The sequence below is a fragment of the Micromesistius poutassou genome (genome assembly GCF_964030765.1).
Source record: "Micromesistius poutassou genome assembly, chromosome: 21".
NCBI classification, from domain to species: Eukaryota; Metazoa; Chordata; class Actinopteri; order Gadiformes; family Gadidae; genus Micromesistius; species Micromesistius poutassou.
This window is the reverse complement of record NC_140291.1, coordinates 11,051,275-11,070,836: the sequence shown is the minus strand read 5'-3', so window position 1 is coordinate 11,070,836 and position 19,562 is coordinate 11,051,275. Positions and strand designations below refer to the sequence as shown.

At 42.4% G+C, this 19,562-nt stretch overlaps 2 protein-coding genes across 2 annotated transcripts in view; one reads left to right on the top strand and one right to left on the bottom strand.

Moving 5' to 3' along the window:
- Nucleotides 1–748: 748 nt before the first annotated feature.
- On the bottom strand, nucleotides 749–8,732 carry zdhhc6 (zDHHC palmitoyltransferase 6). The gene is made up of 11 exons (XM_084485955.1): nucleotides 8,691–8,732; nucleotides 7,373–7,940; nucleotides 6,472–6,563; nucleotides 5,832–5,991; nucleotides 5,001–5,159; nucleotides 4,565–4,618; nucleotides 4,073–4,240; nucleotides 3,490–3,531; nucleotides 2,802–2,950; nucleotides 1,863–1,909; nucleotides 749–1,374 (listed from the first exon to the last, which is right to left on the bottom strand). Exons 2-11 carry the CDS (start codon nucleotides 7,637–7,639, stop codon nucleotides 1,274–1,276), a joined length of 1,239 nt encoding a protein of 412 aa, XP_084342081.1. The 5' UTR covers nucleotides 7,640–7,940; nucleotides 8,691–8,732; the 3' UTR covers nucleotides 749–1,273.
- A 430-nt stretch (nucleotides 8,733–9,162) lies between these two features.
- Nucleotides 9,163–19,562, top strand: part of vti1a (vesicle transport through interaction with t-SNAREs 1A) — a 36,437-nt gene continuing 26,037 nt past the window's right edge. Inside the window, exons 1-3 of the mRNA XM_084485957.1 lie at nucleotides 9,163–9,350; nucleotides 15,234–15,292; nucleotides 16,389–16,499. Coding sequence (XP_084342083.1) covers nucleotides 9,257–9,350; nucleotides 15,234–15,292; nucleotides 16,389–16,499 — 264 coding nt within the window. The 5' untranslated portion in view covers nucleotides 9,163–9,256. The remainder of the gene's footprint in view (nucleotides 9,351–15,233; nucleotides 15,293–16,388; nucleotides 16,500–19,562) is intronic.

Sequence of the window (19,562 nt, the reverse complement as noted above, 5' to 3'; positions counted from 1 at the left end):
CCAAAGACAACTAAACATGGTGCGTTATGACGTGAACTTCACGTTCTCTCTATTCTAAATAATATGTAAATATATAGATATTTCCTTATTTATATAATCTCAAATATGGACTCACTTGCGGCTTCTCCTATATTCTCCAAAAATGCAGCATTTATTTTATGGACTCAACTCAGCAATGAGCCATCGTGCATCGTTGTTGATGTCGGAAGTCGGAAACCTGACGTAAAACCTCCGATTTTTTTTGAACGCGGCAGTATTGACACACCCATGCTTTGAAAGTTACACACAACACTATTCATTTGTTTTGCATTATGCATTTGTTTTGCATTATGTATCATTGAGCAAATTATTATATATATAATATAATATATAATTATCAAAATCACACCTGGTGGTAAAAAAAGGGGGCATTTGATATAAGTAAAGCTACTTTCTGATAATTTCAATGTAATTAATATGCTGAACTAGCCTGAAATCGCCAGACAGCAAATGCATATTTGTCTGGAACCTCAGTTCAGTTTTTGATTTCAAAGAGCTATTTTAAACGACGCAAATACATCTGGATAAAATTGGTTAGGCCAACAACCTATCAGAGCAATGGCACTCTCTTGGGGTACTCAACAGAGAGAGTGTAGTAACATGTATCAAACTAGCCCCTGTACAGACACATATGCCATGAGTTTGCAGATTCGTCTTGTTCCCAGATAAAGCTGAACCACAATTTAGTTAATAGATGTACATATTGTTTATTTTTAAGGTCATACGTCCAGGCCAACTGTATTGTTTTTACAAAAATAACAAAAAAACAAAAACAAAAAAAAAAACATTTTTTTCTGAATATCGTAGAAATAGTTGCATGACGATGCCCAAGGTGAAGCCGGGCTGAGGCGTTGCATATTTACTCAACAGACATCAGCATAAGTTCAAAATGAAATCATTCAAGTAAAGATATCTAAACCATAAGTCACATCAAAGCCTTTGCGGCAGCTTGTAGAAAGAAAGATTCGTGCTGGGTTTCACTTTTGGTCCAAAGAGTCAAGCGAGACGACAGGGGTCAAGCTGGACGCCTTGTGAGTCAGTCAGTCAGTCAGTCAGGGAGAGGCTTGCTAAGACATCACTGCCAGCATCGGGAAGGCTCATTGGCTGAGAGAGAACCTGTGTTTGAGTTGTGAGTTGACATGCACGGCTCTGACAACCAATGGGGGGGGTCATTGATATGCTTAGAGAGCACACACACCGCTAGTTGGCATTTGAGGACGCAAGTAGACTCCCTTTAATTTATTTTCTTCTCGCTGGTGTTGTCACTGGCTGCAGTGTCATAATGGCACTTCTCCACGCATCGCCGTGGAAACCATCCCCTAATACGCTCTCCCGCTAGGGGCAAACAGAGAAAGGACTTGTTAGTCATGTATTGCTATAATTACAATAATAACAATATAATAATTACAAACAATTAATTACAGCAACAGTTATTGCAATAATGGTTGTTCAGGGTTCAACGTTTACACTGCGGTCAGAAGAGTGGGTCTGAAACATACTGCCTCGAGACAATTTTACTGGCCGTCACTTATATTCACTCAATTTACTGATACACATCATACTCATCATCACTGCTATTTTCACCGTCTTCAAACAATTACGACAAAAACAGCAACAATAACTAACACTGGAGGATTTACATTTCATTATAGAGTACTATTTCTTTTTCATTTACATTTTTGAACTGATCGGGACGGTGAGTTGAAAGTTTCACTGTTCCGACATTATTCTTTCCTTGACCCGGGCCATTGGGCAGCCCGTATCCTAACGTGTTGTTAAGTAGGGGTTCAAAATATATATTCTGTTTTAAAAACACTATTTACCGTTAATTTGCTCCTCGCCTAAGACTTTATCTCCATACATCCACCACCTACAAAACATAGTTAAACAGAGAAAAAAAACAGAGTTAGGGCTCATTCAAACCAAATAAGGTGTTACGGCGATTACCGCCAACTGTGGCGGCGAATGTGGCAGTGTCACTTCATGGCCCATTTGTGTGACGTCACGTTGTGAACTTAAACCACCCCTTCATGGGAGGGTTTTACAGCTCTGGAAAGGACAACATGGTGGCCATCAGCCTCTCTTCCATATTCACAGTTGTTCGGTAAGCAGCGCAATGCTACGTTTCATTGTAAAAGTACTTCAAGTGGGCGTGTTCCTGTATGATCGTGCGCTTACACTACTCAAATTCAAATGAATGGTTGAACTGGCGTTTTCGCTGCAACAACCCTGATTTGGTGTAAATGAGCCCAGCTGAACTGAATTAGGATAGCACACGCTAGCACATTATAAATGGCCCTAGTTAATAGATTGGCCATTAGCTCCAGCACAGGACAATGGCAGCCCTTTAGATTATACTAGAACAATTGAATGTGTTGTCTTAATGAAGCCCTTCTCCAGCCACACTAGACTGCGCTATCTACCACAGACAATGGCCTTGCACATGCTGTTTACTGCACCTCATTCCCTGGTAAAACCAGGGAAAATCCCTTTCGATGAGTAATATTCACATAGAGAATATTTAGAGCACTTTCACAAATGTAATGATGTCTTGGCAATAGTGTCTAAGTTGAATTCCCTCTTTACGATATCGGTACAAGCCAGCTACAAGTGGGAGTCTGTCCCCTTCCCTAGTGTTTCATCTACCCCTCTGGCTCTGTTGGGTACTTGTTCGGAGGTCCCTAAGCCCAGTGGCGGGGGACCCTCCTAGGACAGGGACTTACAGGGACTAAAGGACCACAAAGTAAAAGGGCGGGACTGACTTGGTGCCCCGGGTTGCGAGGATGGTGTCCCCCTTAGAGAGGGGAATGCGGGGCTCCTCGGTGCAGGGCGTCCTGAAGAAGGTTTGGAGGCCCTTGCTGACGGGACAGCAGGCCCCGTTGTAGACCTCCACCGCACGGTACTGCACCTGCTGAAGGACGGAGGACCCAGACACCAGCTCATTCTACTGTTTCAATACAAACAAAATGATATTATTCTACTATTACAGAAACCCACGTATTCAACTGTTGAACAGAATTCTCTTATTGTACTGTTTCAAAAGAACCCACCTTTTCTACTGCTGAAGATAATCCAGTTATTCTACAGATCAACAGATGTTTTTTTTATGTATTGAATCATGTATTGCACCCCTACATTTTATAATACATGCCAGTGCTTTATTTAATTATTCAATTATTTTATTGTTGCTATTGTAAATATTGTCGTTAATATTCTGCTATTTTGTTTTGCTTTACTACTCAGTGGTCGCTTGCCTTGTCCTAAGAATTTCATTGCCCAGTATGACCCTGTGTTGCACTGTACATTTGTCAAATAAAACACTTTGACTTTGTTCACTGGCAACAAGCGTATTGCTAGTAAGTAACATTCGACGACTATTCAACATGGACCCACAACATGGAACAACATGGAAACCCCATGTCGATCAACATGTTACGATGTGGTACTTACACTTCTCACTCTCTTGTCGGCTTTCTGCTTCAGTTGCTCTATCTGTTAAGAGGAGAGAGAAACACATCAGTTGCTTGATCTGTTTGGAGGCGAGAGAAACACACACACACACACACACACACTCTATGGGTAACAACTCCGCTTCACAAAGCACACTCTGGATTTCCCCTCTAGGATGGAGAAAATACATTTTATCATACATTCTGCTGCCAAAGCCGTATAAGCTATTATTGTAATCGATGTCAAAATGTTATCTTGAATGCACATTTTGCAATACAAATTAAAAATAAATAGACTAAACCTGAGTTATGAATCCAATGGCTACTCTGCACTCTGTCCAGTTGTTGAGTAGTTGTTTTTAAAGAGAAAATTACTTAGATCTTGCTACTCCAATGTTGGTTGGATACTCTGATTCCTCTCAGCCTCACTTACAAGTCACATTGGATAAAAGCGTCTATTCAAATACTTAATGAAAAAGAAATCAATAATATGAAAACGCAAATGGGGGCCCTGATAGACTGCACCTAGGGGTCTAGGTCTTCAGACCGGACCTACAGAACTAGCTCTGAGAGACTGGACATACTGTTAAGGTGTGCTGGTGACACTTGGGGTGGACGGACCACTGGACGCCATCTCCACTAGGGGTTCCCGACCAGGTGAAGACCTGCTTGAAGTTCTCCCAGCGCCCTCCCAAGTCGTAGGGGAAGATAAACTCCTCCCCCGTCTGGTAATATTGGATTCTGTCTTTGGCCTACAATAGAATAGGATAGAAGAGATTAGAACCTCATTCAAAATGTTCGATGGAATTGCTCCGAAAAAAAAAAGATAGAATTACATAGAGACACATTTGACATGAAGTGTATCTGTAGCAGAGCCATCATAAATGATAAAATAAGCTTGCAGAATTTAGGCTACTTGTAGGAGTGCTAATTATTGCCATCTGCTGGACAACAGACCACATTGCACCCCCCCCCCCCCCAAAAAAAGAAAGAATTAAATGACATTTGTTTTTTCTCAGATGCGTTGTGGTTGCTCTGAATACTGGTGTTTAGTGCAGGTCTGATGTGGTCCTCACCTTTTCCTCGATCCACGCCTCAATCGAGGTCTTGTTGCGAAGGATGACTTTCATCTGAAACGTTTCAAACGATTCAATGAGGTCATACATGGAAAAGTAGTATATTATGCTATTCTCATAAGCCCGTACAAGTCTAGCCGTGGCATATTCCTTAACAGGCTTTACAATTGGTCCAATGGCAGCAAGATTGCTGCCAGTTAACATAATGTAAGAGTATGTTGACTAATAGCCAAGTAGGTTATTAAAACTATTTCAAAGAAGTTACAATTGATTTAGCCATTTCTATATCCATAAGTCAGTGACCATCATATTGACAATGTTTTTAAATAGTTTGGGCCATTAAAAAGCCCTCCCTGACCGGCCCACGTTCTCATTCACGTTCTCATCATGTGTTTTTGTGAAGTGGCCCACGTGACACACAGCACACAAGGCTGACCTGTATGAAGAACAGCATGCCGACGGCGATGGTGGTGCCCAGCGCCAGGCCTAAGGCGAAGAGTGTGGCGGCGAACGCCGGCACGCTGAAGGGCATGAGGGGCTGGACGCGGCGCGCGGCACTCATGTCGATCTTCACCGTGCTCCAGCCAAATGAGATCTGGAGGGATGTCATCATAGCACAGAGTTAAACAGAGCTTCAGAGTAAAACTATGACGCCAAGCAACATTACGTGGCGTCCGAGAGTGGGTTAAACTTCTCGGACACATAGTGTAATGGCACGGTGTGTGATGTGCAGAAGTGTGGAGCTCGTTCTAGACAGCCGTTGATTGCGAGGATTGTGTCCAGGACGAGGATTGCGTCCAAAACTATAGCTATGGTGTGTGTCGATGTGTGGAGCTTCGTCTGAGCAGCGATTTATTTTGATGTACTCGTCCGAGTGAGGGTTACTTATCAGTATAACGTGTGTGTGCCACATTTCATATACAACGTCACCCATTATAAGCTCATATATAACAACATTATTAAAAAGTATGCCGTGGGTCGTAACAAGCACAAAGATTTTTTTTTTTTTAAATAGAGTTTACTTTGAATCCCACCTGAAACAACAGGTTTAGATTACTACACAGAGTAATGTACCTACACAAAATAATGTAACGAAAGCGTAACATCATGACACAGATTAAGACACAACACAGAGTAACATTATGACACAGTAACAGAGTTGAACTTACGCTCAGAGTGAATCTGGGCTTGGTTTTATAGTAACTCTGCGATCAATTAGAACAGAGGGAGGCAGAACTAGTGGGAGGAGCCATGAGTAGTCACTGACCCTCTCGTACAGCTGCGTGTACATGGTCATAATGAAGATGATGGCTGCATGCGAGCAGCCCAGCGGTGCCAGGATCAGAAAGCTGGTGAAGTAGGCGTGGTTCTGGTGTCCACAGCAGTTGTTGATCCAGGGGCAGTGGTGGTCCATCTTCATCACACACCTGATGAAGAAGAGAGGGGAGAGGATGTCCTTGTGTCAACACATCAAGGCTGTCCGACTTCTCTTGTCAATCAAAAAAGTTAATTATAACAAAAAAGAAAAACTGGTCAAATAATTGAAGGATTTTGCATATTTTGTCTGACTGCTTCACATTAAAATCTGTGCTTAAAATATGAAGACTCTTGAATCTGTAAACAGGTGGGATTGAGATGTGGTCTGATATTTTAACATCAACCACACTAACGACACACCAGCCATCTGTACACACTTAAATACTTAAAGAATGCTGATATCCAGGATTCTGTGAGCTGACAAACGTTTAGTCAAACAGCATAATGTAGCCGATTAGGGGGGTTTCCCCGACACACTGAGCGTTTTTTTTTTTGGATCCCCACATTAAAAAAACGTTTACAGAGTTTGTTCCAGAAGAAAGGAGATCTTTTGAAAGGTTAATGTCTATTGGGTGTGGTCGGTAACTGACCTGTTACACTTGCGACAGTGATGGGACCGGGGGGGCTTGAAGCCTTGGCACACTCTGCAGAACTGCAGGTACTGGCTCTCCTGCTGACTATCCTGGGGGGGGCGGGGGGGAACACAAATATCTGAAAAACACTTACTTTCACCAACAACAGGGTTTCCCAACCACCTAGGGTTCACCTTGTATTCATAAGGGGTTGTGAGATTGCTGATTCATAAACTATGGATACTTGGGCCAAAAATACCATTTATAAAAATAAAGAGCTTAAAGTTTTCATCCTATACAGTTTTCTTCCTGTATATATAAACAAATTTCCTGATGATTCTTAGCCACAAGGAAACTAGTGCTAATCATTTGGTGTTGTTAGGTGCGCAAACATTCACTGGGACATTGATATTGGGGGAAGACGTTGATTGGGTTAAAACAATGTGGATGCCGATGGAGGCAGATGCACATTAATGAGAGAAGATGGGGCAGCAAAGACTGTCAAGACCTTAAAATGGGGACATGGGGAAAACAGGCTGGTTACCAAAATAATACGTTATGTAATATATATAATATTTTAATATATTTTTCACTTGATCCACATATGGATCCTTCATTTTGTGGCCCTATGATCAGCTGCATTACAACATTGCTTCATCCACCCTTAAAAGGGCCTGTAATACACAACGAGGTGTCAGGCTGATTAGTCATAACATGCCACTTCTAAATCTATCCACAAGTGGGAGCCTCACTCCCACTCGTGATGTCACTAGTGGATACATTTTCAAATGGCTTGCGATGACACATCAGTGTCACACCTGGAGGTAAAATTGGCACCCTTTAATGCAACTAATTTAAGTGGAAGGATGGATGGATGGATTAAAGGCCCCCAACCCATCCTACTGACTGAGGTCCTTACTGGCTTCCAGCCCAGGGGAATGTACCCGGGACCCACAAACATGGCATTGAAGTAGTTGTAGAGGATGAGGACGGTCCAGTTGAGGAGCATGATGAAGTTGACACTGCCCCCGGTGGTGTCCAGCGGCCAGTACCAGATGATGGAGTCGAAGATGGCCATGGTGGAGCATATGCCGATGACGGACAGTGCGATCACGGGCCCCCAGTGGCACAACCTCCTCACCTCGTGGAGGTTCTCAAAGGTCACGATGGCAGAAAGGAACTTCATATTTTTGTTTACGTTAAATGTATATGTTGGCGGTGAGATGTGGTGGTGAGTTCTTCCCCCCCGACACTGAAAAGGTTGTCCCAGTTTCAACTGGTGGCTCTTTCTGCAGCGCTGTCTCGAAGAGTGGGCACGGCCGACGGAACTCGTCTTCTCTCTCTCCCTCTCAGCGGCCAGCGAGCGACTGGGCCCCCAGGCATCGGTGCTCTTCGACTTCCATTAATATTTCCGTGGGCAAAGAACACCATCCTCTCCCGTTACTCTTTGGTGAGCACTATCCTTGTGGAGGACCGCGTTTCTCCATCTGAGAGAGAAACAATTTGTTTAAAACCCCGTGACCCTTGTCAAATGCACTCAGCTTGACCCGTCGTTGGTACAATCAACAAAACATCTATGTTTGGAGAGCATGCATTTGTCTCAAAGGTTGGAGTCATTTCTCATTTCAATAGAGATAAACATGTCCCATGATCCAAGGCCTGACTCACGAATGCAGTTATTCTTTTTTTTTGTTTAGCCGAGTCAAGTTAATAAATACGCGCGTGACACACACACACACACACACACACACACACACACACACACACACACACACACACACACACACACACACACACACACACACACACACAATTGGCTGCGAAATGTAACCAACAGCTACACACTACGACCTGAATATTGACATACTAGCTGCATACACACTAGAAATAAGCCAGATGTCAACAATTTTAATAAAGACGTTTCACGTAGAACACATCGGCGTCAAGCGGACATAAAATCTTCTACTTGACAGAAACAAGTTTCATTGTTAACCTTTTACAATCTGACATCAACAAGTTTATGTGTAGCTTTAGCCGCCACTAGCCTCTGCTTGCTGGCCAGATGCTGATAAATCAATTGATAAACCGAATGGTTATTATTACACATTATGCTTGCAGACAAGCGACAAGCGAACAAATAGCAGTCGTGAAGATAACATACAGAATACTAGTCACGAAATCGGGGAAGATTTTCGTGGTTTCGAGAGGTTTCAAGCTGTCACTTTAAATAAACCAACCTGGATACTTCCTCGATTCTTCCTTTTTCACCTCCTCATAGCTCAGCCGGAACTAGGAACCCTTCTCCCGATGTCCCTCACCAGTCACACCACAACACATCCTTCCTGCCTTTACAACCACGGTACCATGAATACTGTACTTTAATTAATAGGATACAACAATTTAAAAAACATATATTAATAGATCCATTCATGACTTATTATTTATATGACTAAATTGTATTTAGGGAAAACCTTCTATCCATCATCCCATTTCTCTTCGAGCACAGTTCGCTGCAACGCAACGCATCGCGCGTGCGCACTAGGGAGCGGCAGGCAATTCAATTAATAACATAAAATATTTATTTTTATGTTAATATGTACATTTATGTCCTATTATTTATATGATTAAATTTAATTCATGGAAAACCTCTATCAAACATCCCGTTTCTCCCCGAGCACAATTCGTTGCAACGCAAAACATCGCGCGTGCGCACCAGGGAGCGGCAGGCCAGTGGATCAGGTGGCTACACACTCCGAGCTAACTGTCAACAAGAAACAACTGCTTGTACAACGTATACCTCAACATGTCGTCCGACTTTGAGGCATATGAGCAGGACTTCGGCACCCTCACCGCCGAGATAACCAACAAAGTGGGCCGAATTCCCAAACTAAGTGGAGGTAAATGCTCTATTGATCGAACGTTGTTTGTCTTCTCTATCTAGACAGAGAGTGCCGATATCCAATCAGCTGGGAGGGCTACCTGATGCTAGCATTGTGTGTGTGTGTGTGTGTGTGTGTGTGTGTGTGTGTGTGTGTGTGTGTGTGTGTGTGTGTGTGTGTGTGTGTGTGTGTGTGTGTGTGTGTGTGTGTGTGTGTGTGTGTGTGTACAGATCTTCTGTAAACACGTAACGTGATTGACGTGCTGGTAGCTCACCTGACAGATGCATGGTGTATGGTTGGGGAGTGGGGGTATGTTGACACATTGGTGACACTTTCCCTAACTCTCAGTGTGATGTGGTGTAGGATGACATGGAGAAACTGGTGTTCGCAGTCTTACACAGAATCTACACTTTGAGTCAAATGGACCATTAGACACATTTATGTTCATTGCAAGTGGTTCTCATTTATAATATGTTTATGCTTTAAATTGGTCCACCACTTAGTTGTATACAGCTGTGTATGCCAACGGCACAGATTATTCAAGATGTAGTAAGTTGTGACCATTAAGACTAAAGCCTAATAAAGAGACATTTTAACATTGATTTGACTGAATACGCAGACTCTTCTCCAAAGAGACTTGGAGTGAATTCAGAAACTTTACGATTAGAAGTAGGTAGGGTTTAGGTGATCTTGCTCAATTATCCCTAAAAGTGGGGCTGTTGAAGTTTTTACCCATTACCTTTCGACTGGGAGTTGAATACTTACCCCCTATTCTGCTGTTCTGAAATGCAACCATGTAATTTGTATTGTTAAAATTTTAAATACGATGCGTGAAAATAAATCATTGAGAAACCAAAGGCATACAGTTTGTTATACAATGGAGGAAGAGGAACTTAATGAATAATACACAACTAAAGCTAAGGCACCATCTCTGCACATCATTGTGTTGCAGTTTATCTTTCTGATTGGCTGAAATCGTGTCTGAAGTGTAGGGTAATAACAGAGCTCAGAGTTGGTGTGAAAAGGGTCTGTAACATAGATGTTGCAAACTTTTGCAGGAAACGTTTCGCAAGTTCTGTTCCAATCCCATGAGGGTCAATTTCATCAATTCAATGCTGATGTTGTTATAAGTCGTCCATCAACGTTTGATAAAGATAATGTGTTATTAACTATGAGAAAATGCTTTTTAAAAAGGGCTATGTTTGCTCTTCAGAGTTTGCTCCACGATTTACTGGGCGAGGCAGTAATATAATATGTAAAGGATAATGTATAGAACACCAGTCATTATCGGGAAATAAGCCCCGACAGGGTCCAACCGGGTCTAACCGCTGAGCAAGCTAGTGCTTAGTGGTTTTATATAGCATTCAGACAATATTTTAAAAACACAGTAATATATAATTTATAACACATTGCAAGCACAGGCACAAAGTGGACCCCTTATTTATGATATTGGCGAAGAGACCTGAAGAGACCTAAAACAACTTGTCAGTTGTTTTATTTCAACACCGTTTGTCACGGACTTATCTTTGCAATTTTAGTCTACTATCAGTTCCCTGGTACATAGGGATACACCTTTGTTTATCTTATGATCATTAGGATCTACTAAACCAGCCATCTTATTTTAAATATATTTGAATATGTGAAGGGTGTGGGCCAAGTAGGTGAATGTTTGTGATTGGTGATTGGTTTGGCTTATGATTATTTAGCGCATTGGTCAATGGTGTGAGGTCACTCCTTCTAATTGTATATATCCCGCCTTAATAACATCCAGTTATGGATGTTATTAAGGCGGATACTAGATACCTTTTTAAAATGCTTGTAGAAAGACTCACATGTCAGCCTTTTTATCCAGCGAGACCTCCGATCATCTGGTACGAGACAAGCGTGTGGAAAACATTTGTTATTGCTCTCACTCTGCACACTCAAGGCCAACAATACTAAAACAAATCTGAATTTAACCAACTGAAAGATTTGGGTGACCAGGGACTTTAAATGTACAGGACCTTGGATAATGAAGGAATGCAGGAATGAAGTGGTGTGAGTTGATAGTAATATAAAGATCAAGACACCCTCTATTCAGTTTCAGTTAATTTGTCCTTTGAATCAGAATGGAACAAACCCAACTTAAAAATATAAGATATCTCCCCTTGCCTCTCTTCCTCAGTGCTGCTGTTTATACATCTTTACACCCCACATATTTCTATATCATATCATTGAACAACAAGTCAGTGTGTGTGACCGTCGTAATACCATCATACCAGCCGTAAGATATTATCCAGTTCAACCAATGAATGCTTTTCTATGAGCCAGAAAGTAAAATAAATGAGGGCTTACAGTAGCAACACAGGTTGTCGTCCTGACTTGGGCTGAAAAGAGCGGGATGTAAGTAGGTGTTTGGCCCGGGGCCATGTTGCCCTAATGTTCATGTAGACCTGCCCAGCTCTTTGAGGCTGTACACATTGTCAATAGATACATACAAGGAGAAATAAATTTTGTACACTCTGGCTCCATATGCATTTAAATTTAATTTGGATGACATTGCGGCCCTCAGGCTTTCTTAAAGATCAACCTAGAAAAACAAAACATGGATCCTAGTTTGTGTCACTTTGTTTCTACTTTTAAGGCTGTTCTTAAGTGATTAGCAAATCCATTCAACCCTTGGCGTTGTATGCGTTTGTTTCCTAGTAATCACATCATGGAACTAATGTTTCAGTAGTACTAATTACCTGTAGTCTAAGGCTAGTAATGTTTATCCTCCCAGTTACTAGCAAGTTAAGGACTGCCTTCTTTTTATTAATGTTTATATTTATTTGGGGCTTTGTGCCTGGCTTTGTGCCCTGACAGTGAAGATTGCCGGGAAAGTGGTTTGAAAGGGAGAGGGAATAACATGTAGCGTATGGCGGCAGGTTGGAATGTAACCTGCAGGTAGCCATGTGGTTGCCACATAGGGATAATGCCTGCGTGGTCAGGCCCTGATATTTGAAAGTAAATCAAATGCATGATCAAGATCAGACATCAGCTTGACTGTACATTATCATTAGCAACCAGATATATCATAGAATATACAATAGATTCAACAAATATATATATATATATATGTGTGTAAGCAATGAGTAAATATGTTTAAGGATACGATCATGATAAACAAGTAATAAGCCTAATTTGATTGGATGTCCACTGAGAGAGGCACTGAATGGAGCTCAGCTGTGTACCTGTCCATGTTTATTAGTGCAGTTGTGTGTACACGCCCAGGGGAACCACTGACTGTAATTGACAAGTGACCTCATTTTCACACACATCATGTAAATCCCAGTCACAGACAATCCATTGTTTGCTTCTGCGTTCTGTGTCACTCAATCTCATGTCAAGGGATCAGTTAGGCATTTCTGGCCTTTACTCTCCATGTTATAGCTGTGACGCATTTTGATGATTCAATTGATATGGGCTTATTACAGTGATCCCAATCATATTTGTCTAGTCTAAATGAATGATTATGACAATAATTTGAACTCAACCGAGGAGGTTTGAAAAACGCATGCCATATCATTGCAACGCAAACCTCCAGATACCTCAACCTAGGCATGGGCGATATGGCTGAAAGACATCACGATATAACTTGATCATATTGATCAACTATTGATAATTTGAATGACCTAAAAATACTAGGAATTACCATGCTGGATTTGAACACTTCTGTTTAACACTTAATATGACCTTCCACTGTCCTTCATTGATAAATACTCCAATGTCGATACAACAATGAAAAACACTAAAATATTGTAAATAAGTATGGAATCATGTTTCTGTAACAAACCCAGCTGCTAGGTTCGGTGGTCCAGTCTCTTATCGATATATATTGAACATGTTTTATATTGATATTGATCACAAGTCTATCACGATACGATAATTTATTGTTTTATTGCCCCGGCCTACCTCAACCTTCATATTTGAACTGTTTTAAATCATGTTCAATTCATAGTATTGTTGTATGCACATTAATGGAGTATACTTAGCATCAGTCACTCGTGGTAAGAAATGTGAATTCCAAGTGCATCAAGTAAATACAAGTCAAATAAGTCAAAAACTTGACAAACAAAAATATGTACACACTCAACTAGCCGACCAAAACGCCAAGTAAAGGGTAGAACGTCAGTGGTTTGAGCACCGTCTTCATTATCGTGATCGCGCGTTCTCCACATTCCTTCACCCTTCTCCCTGGCACCTGCGGAACCCGGGCCCACGCTGCTCCTAAACAACCATGCATATTTCACAGTTCTCTCGCAAGTCTCCGCCTGAGCTGTGTGAGGGGGTGAGCGAGCTCCACCCCCACTGGCCGAGGATCGCCCCCGGCCCTTCACCGTGTAGCCCAGGAGCTTGGACACCGGTTTTAAAAATACATTTGAGGGTCTTTGAGAGTAACACCGGGGCTCCTGGGAGCCTCCAAAATGAAGAGCTTTGGTTGTAGCTCGTGTCCCTTTCGCAGATACCGTGTGTAGTTCACATTGGATCTTGAGGTGTGGGGCCTCCAAGCATTTGATTGGCTTGGAAAACGTAATGGTTGTACCTAATTAAGCTGAAAGCCTGTGTTTAAGATTATTTGTTTCACTCATCATAAAAAGTGGTTGTATTATTCTAAGCTATAGATTCTAAATACTGGTTGTTTTGTGTTGAAGCTGCAAAACAAAAAGACCAGAAGGATTTCTCTCCTACATTTACATTTAGGGCATTTAGCGGACGCTTTTATCCAAAGCGACTAATAAGTACATTTGTCATAAGAAGTGAAACAATATATTGCTGTCGGTACAGTAAAGATGTTCATAGAACCAAGTGCAAGTACTGACAATCCCCAGGCCAACCCATTCCCCGTATACAGCAGTGATAGCTAGCTACTGCAGATGTTACACAATTTAGTACATGGTACACAAGATGCATATGCTACACAATTAAGTACATGCTACACAATTAAGTACAATGAATGAATACAATGTGCATTAAGTGCGTTCATTAAGTGCCAGTGCTCCTACTTTCTCTCCTGCATCTATAAGTTGTTGTCTAAGGCTAAAGCCAGGAGTAGATTAGCAACCTGGAGTTATTCGAAAAGAAAGTTGGTGTGACTTTGTTTCTTTCAATGCACCATTATTCCTGAAGCACCGTGTCTGTACAGTTGACTTGAAGTAGCCTGGATTATGTGCTGTGCTTGAATGAATTATCACAATTCATGTCAAGTCTATGTGTGTCTGTGTAGAAGTCATTTGCTCATAGTGTTTTGATGCTTTTCAGGTAAAACAATGGTTGAAAATGTAATGTCAAATGTCAATATGCTCTATGTCAAGTAATATATGGTATTTTTAATTGGCATTTGTTTTGTTGTATAAAAGACAATAAATGCATAACATAAGGCTGTGGATTTGCTCTGTTGGCATAAAAACACAAAATAAATAATCAAAGCAGACAGTATTTTTACAAATACTTAAAGGCGTTCTGCTATGGGAGGCTTGTCAGCATCTCCACCTCAGACGGCCCACCACCCGTTCTCCGCCCTAACGAGCTCCTCCTCCTCTAACGAGTGGCGGCAGCAGGTGATGTTGTAGGATGACATCTAAAGGGTCCGCTGTGAGCTGGATCCAGTGTTCTCCTGGCAATCTGTAAGCCTGACACCTCCTCCTATCTGGGCCAGGTGTCTTTCTGCTCCAGCACGGCGCATCGCCACATGCTAACAAAACAACAGACAAGAGAGAGAGTGTGTAAATATATCCTCAGATGTCTACCTGTGTGTTGTCTTCTTTCTCTCTCTCCCTGTCTGTCTCCGTCTCTCGCCCCCCTCCCCGCGCTACATTGTGTAGGGAGTGAATGTGTGTTCCTGATCAATAAGTGACTTTGTATTCTCCCGCTTGATTTCAGAGGAGAAGACGCAGCTGGTTCTAAATGTCGACAAGCAGCTCGAAGAAGTCAGAGAGCTGGTACGTCTTTGATCAACCGCTTTCCCCCCCCCCCAGCACCCCCCCTCTCTCTTCCCATTTCCTAAATAATGAATTTGAGGGAGGGAGCGGGAGAGAGCAGGAAAACAAACAGCACCTGTATTATCCCGCCACCGACACCGATGCGATGACACCCCCTCGCGCTAAGCAGCCGTCATTCCCCGCCACGCGCGTGATTACTCTGCGATAATCGGCTTTTAAGTGACACCCTCTACGACACGTAGCACGCCGACGTGTCTGAGGTGCGCAGATGCGACCCGAGACGGCGAAGCGTGAGCTTGCGTCGACGGGAGACAGAACGGGCGTCTGCGGATGTCTCGTGATGTCATCGACTGATTAGTCTCCCTCCCACGTCACGTCATCGTCCGCCCCGCGCGTGGCGTTACCGTGCGGGCGCTCCCACCCCCTCCCCTACCGTCTCGGCTGAGTGGCAGGATGACAGAGATGCCCGGCGTTTTGTACACACTCCGACATCTCGGGAGATTTCAGACCGACTTGTCGGAAATCTGTTGTCGGATCTCAGTTGTCTGAATTCGGAGTTAGAGCGTTAGAGGTGGAAGAATAGCAGCTGCGTTTATTGTTCACCGTGGGGGTGTGTCTCGTCATCGTCTCTCTGCGTCTGTCTCAACACACATTTCCATATTTGTGTTGATCATCTGGCCGGCAGGGCGTCATTGAATCGTGGGTTTTTGCGTGCGATGTAGACACTTGGAAATGAAATATTTATTAGGAATAGGTATTCAACACAGTCTCATACACAAATCCCATGTGTATATGGAGTGATTGAAATTAGATGAGATATCGAGGTGGCTCAACTTGCGAGCACACTTATCCTGTAGGCAATACACCTCGTAGTGACCCTAGGTTTGATCCCACCTGCGGTCCTATGCTACTTGTTTATCCATCTCTTTCAACCCCCATCCAAGCCTTGCCTTCACTGACCACAACGGCACCTGAAAGGCAAAAGTTTTGCCAATGTGTGTGTAAATGAATACATGAAACACATTCCATAGTTTCTCATCACAACTGTGTGCGGGCGCACGTGTGTGTGTGTGTGCGCGTGTGCGTGCGTCTGTAGATGGAACAGATGGACTTGGAGGTGCGGGAGATCCCGGTCCAGAGCAGAGCCATGTTCAACAGCCGGCTGAAGAGCTACAAGCAGGAGGTGGAGAAGCTGGAGAAGGACTTTGTGAGTACTGGACACTAAACACCACTACTACTTAGTTACTGCACAATACACTTAGGATCCAGTATCCCTTCTTGTTATGATCCAACTTCTGGGGAGAGATGGCTCAGTGCCTGGGCCAGAAACCGGGAATGCCAGGGCCTTAGTTACACTTTGTTTCCTGTTTTGCTATGTGACAGCAGAAAATAAATTCATGCGAGCAGGTCAAGCTTTCAGGAGGGGGTTTTATTAAGTGTATTTCTACAGTGGTTGCTCTAAACGCTGACCTTAACAATATTTTTAAGTTTACTGCTGCTGGCCGAGTTTGTGTCCGCCAATTGCGCTCATGTATCCTGGCCTCCAGCGACATGATTGGTGAAAACAAATATGAAGCTAAAGAAAGTGAAACGCATTAACACAGATTTGAGCTTGTCTGCCATCAGGCTATAAATATGAATCTAAAGATTGATTTGTGAGTCTACTGGAGAGAACTTCATCTCTTATAGTTCCTAAAGTTTCCTAATATAACGCATCTGTGATAACTTTAGCATTTAAAACTATACTGGACTGTCATTGGTTACTCGAAACTAAGGTAAACTGTCATTGGTTACTGGAAAGTAGACCAGACTGCATTAGAAATGCAGCAGGAGAAATGTGTGTGCAAAATAACCTGAACTAAAATATGACCTATATTGACCACATGTCTAGTCTCTCTCTCGCTCTCTCTCGTCTCTCTGAAGGTCAATATGCGGTGTGTCCACTTCATTTGATTCTGTCTCTTCTTTGATCATGAACATGGAGTCCATTGAGAACGAGCGGTGGGGTGTGTTATGGCTGGGTTTATGTGTTAGTACCTGGCCTTGGTTAGTAATTCATAAACCACCATGTTTGTGGTTTTATAGCCACCGCTTATCAAACCTTCATGAAGAGTCCAGTCTTTGTGGCTAAAAGTTGGTTTAGTTATATGTGAGGCTACCAAGTTTGCTTAAGTTACTTCAAACTAACATTTTGATACTTCACAAGCGATGTGCCATCGGGCTGCCTCACTTTCTCAAACACACAATAATTCAGTGGTTATAGAAATCAATCTTTCCTTGATGTCTATCCCTGCCTACCAGTGAACGTACCATCCCCTGCATGTACATGCGCCTAAAACACTTCACTGTAAGTCTCTCAGGCTAAGAGCATCTTAGTGAACAAACGCTCAATGGTAATGTTGTACTGTTGTACTACAAATCCAAACACTGTGACGTCGAGGATTGCTTTGAACAAGACGGGGACGGGAACGGGGACGGGGGGGGGGTTATTTCATTTGAAATGGAGCGGGCACCCGCGTCCGTAGAGCAGTGGTGTTGATGGGCGTCGGCGATCTGTGGGACTGCCGCTGAGTCGCGCTAATTCACATCACACGGGAAGGACGGGCCGCCGGGAGCGCTGCCTTTACTCTCCGCGCGCTCCTCATTATCTGCCCTTTCATCTTGGAGTTTTTCTTCTCCCCACACTTAGCCACTTCCATTATCAGGCAATTAACACCTGCTGAGGCTAATCGCTGCGCTAATTTACCTCGCTTGCTAGTTTTCTTTTTGGTGGAAGTTACAAATAAGAGGAATGTCTTAGAGAGGTCTCCCAGATTGGTGTCTCGCAAACAACGTGCTTTGGCTTAATGCAACCCAGTTTTTCTTTTTTTTATTGACTTTATCGACCCTTTTAGTGTAACCTACCAAAGAGACTTCTGACTTATTCATTACTTGGTTAACCGTTTAGATGTTTCATTCAATATAGAGCTTGACTATGCATTACAATACAATAACATAACACAATAACATAATTCAAGTTGAGTTTTGCCACTGTAATTTGCCATCCTAATACTTTAAGATATATTTTATATATATATATATATATATATATATATATATATATATATACACACACATGTCTTTAAAAGTACATGATTCTAATATTTTAAATGGCATGCACACTTCCACTTGTTTTGCTGAAAATGCAGTTGCTATAATTGTGCAGCAGGTGGCGATATTGCTCCAGGAATCTTCACATCCCGACATAAAAGACAACAGCAATATGGGAAACGTTTCTGAATCATTTCTAACATATTGTCGTCCATGTGTGGACCAACATGAGGTAGTTAGTCACTACCACCATCCAAAACACAAAAAATGCTAAGAAAATTCAATAAAAAAGAGAAAAAGAGTTTATTTATAGTTTATCACTGTGAGTAAGGCACTGTGAGAAAAGGGTTATCATCTGTATTCTCTTGCATTTGTATTGTGGTCCGTGTTTCATATGATATTTTCTCCTCAATCGAGAATACCAAGTGTAGCTAACACTAACAGCTAACAGTCCTTTATTAAGGCTGTGGTGAAGGTTTCATTTGTTGATTGTACGACCCTGTACAACGTCATTTACTTTTAATTGTGAAAAAAAATCTTGGATGTACAACCAAGTTTTCATTATAGATTTCAGCATTTGATTAAGTATGGGTGTCACATTGTGGACCATAAAGTTCATATTTGCTATCAAGAATCGTCTCCTTTTGAAATGAAACTTCAATCCATAATCTCATAACAATTAATCCATTTTATGACTTTAATCAACGGCGAGTACTTCACTCTAAAAATGCAACCCACGCTGAACAGCATCCATTCTGAATGGCTTATTTAAATATTCCCACTGGTGAAGTTGCTCACTGTCTCCATGTAAAAAAACATCCGACCAGGTATCATCAAAACGTCTCCTCTTATTTACCCACCGACACAGGGGCGACGGAGGGGAGGGCTGCATAAGTAAGCTCTTTCTGCATTCTAATGGGCATCTTATGCGGCCTTACCCACAGTCACGGTCAAGTAGAGTATCTGGCTTGCAATCAGTGGCAATAAAAGGCTTTTTGGACGAAAAGCTGCTCGGCCCATCCAGAGGTAATAACTGCTCCTCTAAAAGCTGTAACCGAGCCCGGCGGCCTTGAGATATGGAATGTCTCACTCACCTGTAATGCTGAGGTGCAGAGTAGAGGGCTTTCTCACTCTGCGGTTTTCTATGTATTCATTTATATTTTTAATGAAATTATTATTT

Excerpts from the sequence above, each read along its gene's own strand:
- zdhhc6 (XM_084485955.1), bottom strand. The coding sequence starts at position 7,639 with ATGAAGTTCCTTTCTGCCATCGTGACCTTTGAGAACCTCCACGAGGTG. Across the intron at positions 6,564-7,372 it reads TTCCCCTGGGCTGGAAGCCA|GATAGTCAGCAGGAGAGCCA; the intron begins GTAAGGACCTCA and ends CGCCCCCCCCAG. Across the intron at positions 2,951-3,489 it reads CCGACAAGAGAGTGAGAAGT|CAGGTGCAGTACCGTGCGGT; the intron begins GTAAGTACCACA and ends TCCGTCCTTCAG.